The 12644-nt window shown below is 44.9% G+C and overlaps 1 protein-coding gene across 3 annotated transcripts in view; it reads left to right on the top strand.

The window, feature by feature from the left end:
- bcl11bb (BCL11 transcription factor B b) overlaps positions 1 to 11822 on the top strand; it is a 99403-nt gene extending 87581 nt beyond the window's left edge. The window contains exons 3-4 of one of the 3 annotated variants that reach the window (XM_057822119.1): positions 5451 to 7384; positions 9636 to 11822. In XM_057822119.1, coding sequence (XP_057678102.1) covers positions 5451 to 7384; positions 9636 to 9704 — 2003 coding nt within the window. In that variant the 3' untranslated portion in view covers positions 9705 to 11822. Of the gene's footprint in view, positions 1 to 5450 lie in introns of all 3 variants that reach the window. The other 2 variants (XM_057822118.1, XM_057822117.1) reach the window with 2 other exon arrangements.
- Positions 11823 to 12644: the final 822 nt, after the last annotated feature.

Raw genomic sequence — 12644 nt, 5'->3', positions numbered from 1 at the left:
GCATTGCAGTTGTGGCGGCTGTGGAGGGAAAGAAGTGAGAGCTGCGGCGGCAGCGGTGGGAAGGACGACTTATTTATTGCGCTGGCTCGCACGCACGCGCTGATGGATGGAATATTAAAAACAAACAAAACAACGACAAATCACTCCGTCCCCATTACCATTTTGCGTATTGATCCGTGTTCGGTGATCAGATTATACAGCTGCCAAGTCCTCAGGGGCTTGTAAATGCACTCTGGCCTAGCAAGTCTGGTCCTCAAAGACCCCCGCTTTCCGCCCCCCTCCTTCCATCTTGCGCTCTCGTCTCCCCGTCCAAGCTGCTAAGCTGTCCAGCTCTGCGCTGCCAAGCGGCCGTGTGAAGCCAAGCCAAACTAAACACAGGCAGGCAGCCCGCCACTTGCGCACACTTACACACACACACATTAGTAACAGGAGTCAGGTCGCGTCCCACCCAGCCAAAACAGTGCAACAGATCTCTGCTAATAGCAGAGAAATAGTGACAGAATGAGTAAATGAGCTCCTCATTAGCCTTTGCTGACCGCAACCCCCCAAAACTACTCGCCCCAGCCCACCCAGGAGAAAAGGCTCAACCAATCAGAGCGCTAAATTAGCCTCATGTAGCAGACACTGATCTGGGATCAGTCTCTAGACGGGAACAAGGGTTCTAAAAGAAGTACTTAGCCAAGTTTGGGCCTCCCAAAAAAGAATACAGAATCAATTATGAAGTACAGTGTATCACAAAAGTGAGTACACCACTCGCATTTCTGCAGATGTTTATCTTTTCATGGGACAACACTGACAAAATGACACTTTGTCACAATGAAAAGTAGTCTGTGTGAAGCTTATATAATAGAGTTAATTTATTTTATCCTCATAATAACTCAAAATATAGCCATTAATATCCAAACCCCTGGCAACAAAAGTGAGTACACCCCTTAGAAACTACATCCCTAAATGTCCAAATTGAGTACTGCTTGTCGTGTTCCCTCCAAAATGTCATGTGACTAGTTACAGGAGTGCTGTCAGCATTGCTGCAGAGATTGAAGAGGTGGGGGGGGGGGGCAGCCTGTTAGTGCTAAGACCATACGCCGCACTTTACATCAAATTGGTATGCATGACTGTCACCCCAGGAGACACAAAAAAGCCCGCCCGTCTCATCAGACCATAAGAGGTGGTTCCAGTAATCCGTGTGCTTTGTTGACATGTATTCAGCAAACTGTTGGCGGGCTTTCTTGTGTACTGTCTTCAGAAGAGGCTTCCTCCTGGGGTGACAGCCATGCACACCAATTTGATGTAGAGTGCGGCGTATGGTCTGAGCACTAACAGGACGACCCCCCACCTCTTCAATCTCTGCAGCAATGCTGACAGCACTCCTGTAACGAGTCACATGACATTTTGGAGGGAAAATGACAAGCACTACTCAATTTGGACATTTGTCTTAGTCTTTTGGACGAAAATACTTATGAGTCATAGTCATATTTCAGTCATTTCAAAATATTTTCGTCTTTGTCTAGTTTTAGTCAACAATTCTCAAAATGTTTTCGTCTATAAACTTGTGATGTTTTGTTGACACGGATGTCGCTACCGGTTCTTCTTCTACTTTTATTTTCGGTTTGGCCAATCTTCGCATGTCAAAATACAGGTAGTCTCTGGGTTAAGACGGACCTGAGTTAGGCGATTTCGACTTAACGACACCCAAGTCTCGTTGCTGTTGTTGCAAATTTCGTATAGTTTTAGTCCACAGTCACCCAAAATATTTTAATCTGTAAAATTCAAAAGTTTTAGTCAAAGAATAACTAAAGGTTTACGACAATTTCGAATGAACATAGATGAGCACATCTTGTAGCGTTTACAAGGACAACGCCAACTTTGTGATGATAATACCTGTACACACTCAGTAGGAAAATCAGTACATTATTTTCAATGAAACCTACCTAGAAGCCACGAACTGTATGTTCAAAAAAGTTGTGTTTAACATCTTCCCGACCTACTGACTAAAAAAGCCAAGTGGCTCTGTAGTGTTTTAAGTGGACACTCGCCATTCTGAAGCTAATGCTAATGCGCACGCTAATGCTAGCAGTTACATTTGGCGTCTGATGATCACTCAGTACAGACCTTTTAAGGCTAAAACAACATTGCATATTCTCTCTTGCCAAAATGAAAAAAACAAATCTTACCGTGTCTCCAAGCAAGCAAGATGGAGCGCAGCCTAGCTAGAGATCCATCCTAAACTCTGGTGAGGAAGAAGAGGCACAACACATCTCACGAGTGACACGACCCAAACACTGCTACGATGCAAGCTGACGTACTCCACGTACAATATGAAAATGTCACGCATTGTGAACATATGACAAAAATGACGAAAACTGTCATTCGTCTCGTCATGTCCTAGTTCCCCGAGCCACCTTTTTGTTTGTAATTGTCGTTAAAAAAATTAGTCGTCGACGAAATTTTTCGTTATCGTCATTGCTGCTGAAAACAACACTGCGTGTAACTCTTCACCTCTGCGGTTTCCTCTTTCGTCCTGCGCAAATTACAGGCAGAGTAATTTTGTGTGGACTGATAAGGAGGTAGAGCTGTTTCTTAACATAACTATAAGGTTGCTACTTGAAGACGTTTTCATAGACTGCTGAACTTTCCATGTATCGCCACCTACTGTTTTGGAGTACAGAAGCCAGTTGTCGCCAAAAACGGACTTTTTCGTTGTTAGCTGTTTAGACGGCGACGACAGATGGGAGCATTTTCAAGATTTCCACTCTCGAAGGTGTTTACTAATTTTTGCACCATCGCTGCGGAAACAATAGTGCTCTATGGAAAACTTTATACGTTGCCACCGCCTCGGTTGCCGTGTAAATGGCCCCTAAGAGTACGCAAGACGACCCGCAGACATAAATAATCCCAGTTTAGGCTTATATTCAAAGTATATGGATCGATAGCATGCACGCACTGTCCGTGCATGTCACATGCACATACGGGGTGTTTGCCCCGACTCTCGGCCGTGTAAGCAATGTTGAAATATTGCTTATATGGAGCAGACAGAAAACTGATTATTCACAGGCTTATCCTCAACCCATTTTTATTTTTTTTTAATGACTGTTGTCAAGTACGACCCTTCCTAAAAAGGCGTGTTCAAGGCAAGCTAGGCGCTAATGACGCACAGCTGCACCGCTACCGTAGCGTCTCTCTCGCTGTTTGATGACGTAATTGCTGCATGAATTCCGATTTGGGAGACTGGACAATACAGACCGACGTGACAGTCTGGAAAAATTTGGCCCAGATCGGATTCGAACCACATACGAAAGTGACCCAGAGCGGAATTGAAATGGTCCTGTTCTATGCAACTTGTCACGTTCAGACTGTCAAGTTAATGCCTCACTCGAGTCGGAAAAACATGAAAAAATCGGATTCATGCATTAAGACCTGTAGTATGAACGTAGCCTTAGAGCACTGGTGTCAAACTGACTCCATAAAGGGCCAAGTGGGTGCAGGTTTTCTTTCCAACCAATGAAAAGGACACCTTTTGACCAATCTGATCTCTTACATGGGTAATCAGTTAAACTTTGTCAGGTGCTGCTTGTTTCAACAGAAAATTCATCGGTTAAACTGTTTGCGCGTTATCTGTTGGAACAAAATCCAGCACCCACTCGGCCCTTTGTGGAACTGGTTTGACACCTATGACATAGAGTCTCAGAAATGTCATTTTATTTTTTTTCAGAACACAAAAATGTTTTTTTTCTTCTTCTAAATATCTTAGGCACCGCTTGGGTATGCTTATTTCACCCAAGCCCCTTTCAGACATACGCTAAACTAAGAAATAGCCCTTATGTCAAAGCAATTTCCCGGGTCGACGAACACGGAAATGACACGGACATTGCGGGTCGTGTCCGAGTATAATGTCCGGGACTTACCCGGAACCTGGCATATGTGAAAGCAGCAGTTTAACTCCCGGGTAACAGCGCGGGCCGATTGTCATTTCCTCTTTCTTCGCGGTAAACAAACATCGCAATTATCAACATGACAAACTGGAAATAGCAAAATTAAACTGTAAATATCACAAAATTAAATTGATATTGGATCTTAGAGCCGAGGGAGAGAGTCGGAAAAATCCCGCCTTCGCAGGGCTTCGAGGCTCTAACACGGAACAAGTCTGAAAGTGTCCAACCCGGGTAATACCAGGGACATCTCCCCATGTCTGAAAGCCATGACACGTGTAAATCCCACCTCACATTACACAGGAATTTACCAGGATATAAGTCTGAAAGGGGCTCAAGAGAGACAAAGGTAAAGTTGACGCAACATAAACTCGCCCCGTTGCTTTAAAAGCAATGGTCACTGTCCGACGAGTATTTTATACGCTTTCGCTGACATGAAAGCGTGTCCGCTTGCGACTATATCTCACCTTGGCAGGGTTCTGTGGGAAAAGCAACAGGGGGTATTTGCCTGAAAGAGGCTATCTTCTTTCACCTTAGCTCTAAACAGAGTGAGGATTATAAGGTGGCCCCAAGTAAAGGAGTTCCTGGTTGCCCCCCCCCCCCCCCCCTTCACTAAAAATGTGAGAAACCCCTCCGAGGCGCGGAATGAGGGCCGCAGTAGCCGGCGACGCTTCATAAGCAGATGCAGATGCCTTTAGAGGGAAGCGGAGGGTCTGCGTTGAATTAGATAAATCCCAACAAAGGCCTGAGCGCAGTGACTGATCGATTCATTTGGCCTTATTAAGTCACTCCGACGAGCAATTTGTCAATGAGGGTCGCTGCCGTCTGCACTTTGTGTGTGCGTCGCAGCCGCATTCCAACTGCACAAAAAAAAAAAAAAAAAAACGTGTTACACAATCATCTCACCGCTTTCTTTTGTGCGTCTCGCTTTTTGTCCAATATCACCCCTCCATCTTTTTATATTAACATCCCATATTTACACCCCCACCACACCAGCTTTTCGCATGCCTGCCCCTACCCCAACATTGCCGCCTCCATATGGAAATGACAGGATAGACGAGATGGATCTGTATATTAAAGCCGAGGCTGACATCAAAATTTGCATAATGTGTCGTGGCCTTAGGGCGCTACCTGCCATCTGCATTAGCCTGTATGCACGCACACATGCACACACACGGGAAGAACATCACGCCCAGACGGACAAACGGGCGCAGACTATCTGGACGAGAGTCTTTCTCTTAATTAATTTATCATTTGGCGGTACGAACAGAATTCCCTGACCACCCCCACCATCCGCCTGCCCACGATTCATTCTTTCGAGGTCATGCTTGGAAGAGTTTGTGCGGGAGATGGACAAAAAAATTCCCCCTCTTCCCAGAAGATTGAAACGCTGGCACGCCAACTGCGTGTTTTGTTGGTGTCCTGATACTTGAGTCCATGTGTCTGGTTTGAATCTGTATTTCATTTGTGGGATAAAGGACATTAACTCAAAATGTCATTTATGTCGCCCCCCCCTTGCAGACAAAGACGAGCCATCCAGCTACATCTGCACCAGCTGTAAGCAGACCTTCACCAGCGCCTGGTTCCTCCTCCAGCACGCCCAGCACACTCATGGAATCCGCATCTACCTGGACAACCATTTGGCCAACTGCTCGCTCACCCCTCGCATGGCGCTACCGCCCCCGCCGGGTGCCGACGCCCTGCCCCGCTCACCGCTGCCCACCTTCCTGGGCGACGCCAACAACCCCTTCCACCTCTTGCGAATGGCTGCGCCCTTGCTCAGGGAACACCCTCCGCCACCGGGCTTCATGGAGACCCGGCTGCCGGCAACCCCTCCCTTTGTGAGCCCGCCGCCCCCTCCCAGGCCCCCGCTAGAGCGGCTGGGCCCGGAGGAGATGGGGCTGCTCTCCCAGCACCCCAGTGCCTTCGAGAGAGTAATGCGCCTGACACCCATGGAGCCCCCATCTATGGACTTCTCCCGGCGTCTGAGGGAGCTGGCTGGCAACACCAACAACAACGGAGGGCCAACGCCACCCTTGTCGCCCAACCGCGTGCCACCCATGCACCGCTTGCTAAGTCCCACGCTCTTCCAGCCGGGTTCCAAGCCGCCGGCCTTTCTCACCTATGCCCCGCAGCAGCCCACCCCCCAGGGTGCACACGGTTCCTCCAGCCCCCCTGACACCCAAAGTCAGAACCAGTCGGCAGGGAAATCAAAATCCTGCGAATTCTGCGGGAAGATCTTCAAATTCCAGAGCAACCTAATCGTGCACCGCCGCAGCCACACCGGAGAGAGGCCGTACAAGTGCCACCTGTGTGACCACGCCTGCTCCCAGGCCAGCAAGCTCAAGAGGCACATGAAAACCCACATGCACAACAAGTCCGGCTCCATGGGCGGCTCCCCTGAGGCAGAAAACCGAGAAGACGGAGGAGAGGGGGAAGACAAGATTCGCGAAGCTGACGGAAGAGTGTTGGGCATGGACAATGAGGAGGAGGAAGAAGAGGAGGAGGAGGAAGAGGAGGAAGAAGAAGAGGAGGAAGAGCTAAGGAATGGAAGTCGCCCAGATTCCAACCTAAGCGAGGATTCCCAAGAGTTTAACTCCAACCGGGAGAACGGGCCGAGGCAGTCTCCCAAGGAGAAGCACCTGAGTGCCGAGCGAGTAGGTGAAAGCGGCGGGGTAAGCATCATGCACCCGTACAACCATCTTGACAATCATCTCAGACTGAACCCCAACAAGAGGAACCTCGAGAGGCAGCCCAACGGAGACAGCGCCAACGGGGGCGAACCGGATCGAGAGCGGCAGAGCGACAGGGAGCAGGGCAGGGACCCTGACGAGCCGGACACCAGGCCCGTGATGAACGGCAGGGTTAGCGTATCAGAGGCGGAATCCTTCCCGGGGCTCTTCCAGCGTCGACCCACGCCCATCACCAGCCCCAATCCGTCCAACAACAACAAGAGGATCAAGATTGAGCGGGATCAGCTGGAGCTCCAGCCCACTCTCCCGCTCATCTCGCCGGAAAACGTCTACTCCCAGCTCTTGGCCGGGTATGCCGCCTCGCGCCACTTCATCCGGGAGCCATTCCTGGGCTTCACGGACTCACGCCAGTCCCCCTTCGCCACCTCCTCGGAGCACTCCTCCTCTGAAACGGGTAGCCTGCGCTTCTCCACGCCGCCGGGGGAACTGATGGAGGGCGGCAGCGCCTCGGGCCGGAGCGGCAGCAGCACGCCGCACCTCTTGCGAGGACCCGGACCCGGCCGACCGCCCAGCTCCAAGGATCGGCGCAACGACACGTGCGAATACTGCGGCAAAGTGTTCAAGAACTGCAGCAACCTGACGGTGCACCGACGCAGCCACACGGGCGAGAGGCCCTACAAGTGTGACCTGTGCAGCTACGCCTGCGCCCAGAGCTCCAAGCTGACACGCCACATGAAGACGCACGGCCAGTTCGGCAAGGAGGTATACCGCTGCGACATCTGCCACATGCCCTTCAGCGTCTATAGCACGCTGGAGAAACACATGAAGAAGTGGCACGGCGAACACTTGATGGCCAGCGAGGTCAAACTGGAGCAAGCCGAGCGAAGCTAAGCGTCACACACACATAAACGTACATGTACGCGTACTCATCTTCCCTATGATCTGCAAATATTGAATGTAGGAATGGAATTTTGTGGTTGTTAGGAAAGATGTTTCACCTGCGGTCTAAAAGGCTTCTATGAGTCAATATTTTAGGGGTGGAGTTATTGCCTTTGGCTCCTCCTACTTCATGTTTTTAGCTAGTAGGGAGTAGTTTTTACAGTTTTAACAGTGTTCTGCTTGTCTGAAAACTACGGTGGCAGGGAAGTGTCAGGGAGTCTGCAAATTCCAAATGCAAAAGAAAAAAACACATCAACTGCCATAATACGAACACAAAAATACAACAACAGAAGCAGACTTACAACATTAGACACAGTTTAGTAGTTATCGCTTTGTCATCTTTGCTCTAGGCTTTTCAGAAGTAGTAGAGATGGTTATATAACGTTAGCCGTTAATTCATGGAATAGAGATCGTTGTATGATGTTAGCTGCTAACGTTAGCCTGTGAGATTCAAGTTTGTGCTTACTTCCCGTGTAAATCTGATTTACAGCTCACAACAGCTGTAAATCAGACTTACAACAAAAGTAACCACACACATCTGACTAGCTAATGTTAGCGGCTAACTAATACATCATACTAGATTAGGGTGACCATGTTTTAATTTCCACAAAAGAGGACACTCGGCCCGGCCTCGAGATACTTTAATTTTACTCGAAGATTACTCAAAGATGCCTATATCACCCACTTTTTTTTTCTCAACTGGTTACTCAACAGGCTTTATTCTTCCCCAAAAAATATTCAAACAATTTAAAAAACGAATAATGGCGAAAAAAATATATATATAATGCAGACCCATGGAAATGTAGTCCAGTCAATACACACACACAGCAGGCTATGTACGCAAACAATAACCGAAATAAACTGACAAGCTATTCAACCAGCATGTTTCCAAACGCAGCAGTTCAAAACTACATCGCCCATAATGCCTAGCGCGGCTGACTTTACTGATTGCTACCCTATTAGCGAGTACGGGAGCCGAGGCTAAATCAGACTTTGCTATAATAGTTTACAATCATCGGCAGCGCAACGATGCGACACCAAATGGGATTTTACAGATTTCACCAGTACAAATCTCCGACAGAAGTCAGCACTTGCCATTATATACGTATTTATCGTAAAAAAAAAAAAAAAAACCATAAGAAACACAGCTATTTAAAATATAATACTAGCATTCAACCAAATAAAGTAACGCAGAACAATTACAAGACACATACAATATACTGCATCTCTGTGTACACATATAAACCTATATACAACAGAAGACACATGGTCGACATTAACAGGAGATAAACTTACAGAATGGTGTATGGAGCCACGTCTTTCATAACTCCTGATTGAACTCCTTAATGTAGTCTAAACTCTCGCCAAACCGTCAGTAGATTGTGGTAATTCCTCATGAAACAAAGGGTAAACTGCCAACAAAAATGAAGATCTACTCCTTCTCCTGCCCCTACTAGTAGGAGCCACGTCAACGCAGGCAGGCGCTGCCCCCTAATGGCCGGAGGGATTCTCTTCAAATTGGTCCCGTGAAAAATCATAAAAATCGGACATTTTCTCAAATTTATGAAGCCCGGCCGGACGCTCCGGAGGGCACGTAATAAGAGGCCTTGTCCGGGCAAAACAGGACGTTTGGTTACCCTAAGATAGCCACTAAACATTTTCTACAGTTGCAAGTCTGCTTCCTTTGCTGTCATTTTGCATTCGTGTTTAGCAGTTCATCTGTTTTTTGTTGTTGTACTTTTGCAAAGCGTTTGGAATTTGCAAACTGGTCGAAATTGCTAATGAAGTCAAAAAATTTAAGTCAATTGCTGCCATTGACGAAGGGAGACATTTTCTAAATGGTTCATGAACAAACTCTCGCCTTTGAAACTTTCACTTCAAGTTGAACTTTTTTAATGCCATTGACAGCGATAGATGTCCAATCTGTCTCCCAGTCAACACGGATTGGATGTCTATTACCATCAATGGCTCAGAAAGTTTTCTTTTTAGGGTTGAAAGATTAAACGCAACCATCATATACAGTGGTTTATTTCCCGTATTGGGTAGTAATTGAGTTTATACTCTTTTGTTTCAGACGCATTTTGGATATTTACACACGCCGAGCAAACTGGCCCAGTGTGGAGTCTCCACACCTAAAATTTAGAACTCAAGAAGCCTTTTGGATTAGCAGTGAAAAGTCTTGGACAACCGAGAAGAATCCAATTTCCTCGATTCAACCGTTGTGGATTACCTTGACCCGGATGACTGAGAATCTACACAGACATCTTTTCCTATGACTACTTTGAACAAGGGGCATGGCTGGATAATCTCTCTTTACGTAAAAAAAAAACAAGACTGATTGGTGTTTCCCCCTCCTTTTTTTTTTTTTTTTTTTTTTTAAATGTCCCCCGTCGCCTGAGAATATTAAAACTTTTAACCTTGTCCGGAGCCGTCGGAGGATTTTAGGAATTCCATGGAGCCTTTCTACTGTGCAATAATTTCTGTATTTATTGGATATTTTTTTTGGTTGTTTTTTATTTGGTATTATTTGGCATGTGCAGATACATTTTGTGGGTTTTATTTTGAAATGTGCTCAAATTTGTTATTTTTTTTTATTATTCCTAAAAATAATTGGAAAGATGTCGCCCTTAGCAACGACGATAATAATCCAGTTTTGTCCTCTAAGGAAGCTTATTATCACGTGAGTGAGTAAATGATGTTTTCTATATGCTAAGTGCAGCAGCGGACTACAATCCAGCCCCCCTCCTTTCCAGCACTGCTCAATGTCACCCTGACAATAATTGATTTTTAAAAAAAAATTAATTTATAGAGGGAAAATATGCGCTTAAACGCAAATACAGTTGCTGTATTTCTGTCGGTCAGGACGTAAAACCAACAAAAAAAAACAAAAAAACGGTTGCACTTAATGCATTCGCCCATGGAGGATTGAACCACCATATTTAATATGTCCACTTGTTAAGTTAAGACTACTTGTGATTCATGTTGAGAGGGGAAAAAAAGTCCCATTTATGTAAATATATTACTTTTTTGTTAGTTTTTATTTTCTTTTTTAAATATATGCGCCCTGACTGTTTTCCGAAAGAGGCGGCCTAAAAACAATCAAGAAGACCAGCTGCTTGCGTCGTCATCCTGTGTGTGAATGCGTGTGTGTGTTAATGTGCATTATTGCCTCTGGCTCCTCCCACATAGTCCCTCCTTAACCCTCCTGTTCCGTCGATGGGTCAAATTGACCTGTTTTAAATTTTAATAATTTTTATTTAAAGTGAAATTGCTATTTGGGATGTTTTTTTCATTTGGATGTTTAAGGTCAAATTGATTTTTTTTTTAGATAGGGTTCACGTCGCATCAGCGCCCCCCTTCTTTCTGGTGTTCGAGTGGTGTAATTACAGTTTAAATCTATCGACTTTTATTGAACGTGTTTCTTTAGAGTTGTCTGATAATGAGATTTTTAACCGATAACAGATATCCCGATATTGTCCAACTCCCAAAATCCGATACCGATATATTTTGTCGTTGACTTAACATATTACGGCTAATTGTAGTGTGATGCCCCAAAGTCACAAATGTCTCATTGAACAGCAACTGGTAGTACACCTTGCAAGCAATGAAATAATGTAACCACATTCACCACAAATGCAAACAAAGCAAAATCTAGACATCTCCAATATACGTCACAACGCTCATGAATATAAAACAAAGGAAGAATATAACCAGAGGTGGGTAGAGTAGCCAAATATTTGACTCATGTAAGAGTAGTGTCGCTTCAAATTAAAATACTCATGTAAAAGTTAAAGTACTCTTCCAAAAATCTATTTAAGTACAAGTAAAAAAGTATTCATTGAAAAGAATACTCAAGAAATGAGTAACATGTGAGTAACTGCTTACATTGTCAGATTTTTTTTAATGTTTTTTTTTTCTCAGCAAAACTTCATCTATATGAAATGTTATTATTGTACTGTAGTATCACTGATTACATGACCATATTAGGCTAAAAAGAGTCATCGAATTCAGACCAGAAAATAAAAACTATGAAACTACCTGTCCAAAGAGCATGAGTGTCCTCTAGTTGAGAAAAAAACAATGTTACCTCCGATTGGTATAATGGAGTCATGTGGTTATTGTTTCGAAGTCTGATTGGTGAAACTGAGAAATGTCTGGCAAAAATAATATGTAGAATAAAGATGAAAAATGACTCTAGAGTAGTCCAAAATTTGTGGAGTAAGAGTAGTGTTTCTTTACTAATCTACTGAAGTAAAAAGTATTGCACAGTTAAAGTAAAGTTACTCAAGTAAATGTAACTGAGTAAATGTAAAGCGCAACTTCCCACCTCTGAATATAACTTACAAGTGATGCTTGTATAAGGCACAATTAACATGGTGAGATGGCAAGAACAGCTAAGGTACATTGGCTGCCGACGTTAGCTCGTCCATTTTGCTCTCTATTCGCAATGAGCTGGCGTAGACATATGATTACGTCAACAGAAAGTGCTGGAAATAATAAAAAGTAATTACACCTAAGCGCCAGCTAGTAAATGTCACTGAGTAAATGTAACGCGTTACTACCCACCTCTGAATATAACTTAAAGCCACGCTAGTATAATGCACAATCAACGTGGTGAAATGGCAAGAACTGCTATGGTAAACTAGCTGCAGACATTAGCTCGTCCATTTAGCTCTGGAAATAATAAAAAGTAATTACACCTAGTTGCCAGCAGGGGGCGAAGAAATACCAGAAATACATGCAGGCAATAAGTGGACATGACAGCACTGCCATATGCATATTGGCCCAAAAAACATAATGAAAAACCGATGTTGATATTATTCGATATAATCTTAAAATGCTTTTATCGGCCGATATTATCGGCTGCCGGATAATATTGGAAAACTCTCGTTTTTACTATTTCTGCTGACAAAAATTATATGACGATAATTACCGTTATCGTTTCAACGCCCAGGGTTACTTACAATCAAAGTCTTAGAAATTCAGTTTCTGACACGTTTAGGTCTCAATGCCATTGACAGCCATACACGTCCGAACAATTTGATTGCCTCCCAGTCAAAAATGGATTGGAAGTAAGTCTGAG

This window comes from Corythoichthys intestinalis, chromosome 19 (genome assembly GCF_030265065.1).
Source record: "Corythoichthys intestinalis isolate RoL2023-P3 chromosome 19, ASM3026506v1, whole genome shotgun sequence".
Taxonomy (NCBI): Eukaryota; Metazoa; Chordata; class Actinopteri; order Syngnathiformes; family Syngnathidae; genus Corythoichthys; species Corythoichthys intestinalis.
This window is presented reverse-complemented; position numbering and strand designations above follow the sequence as displayed.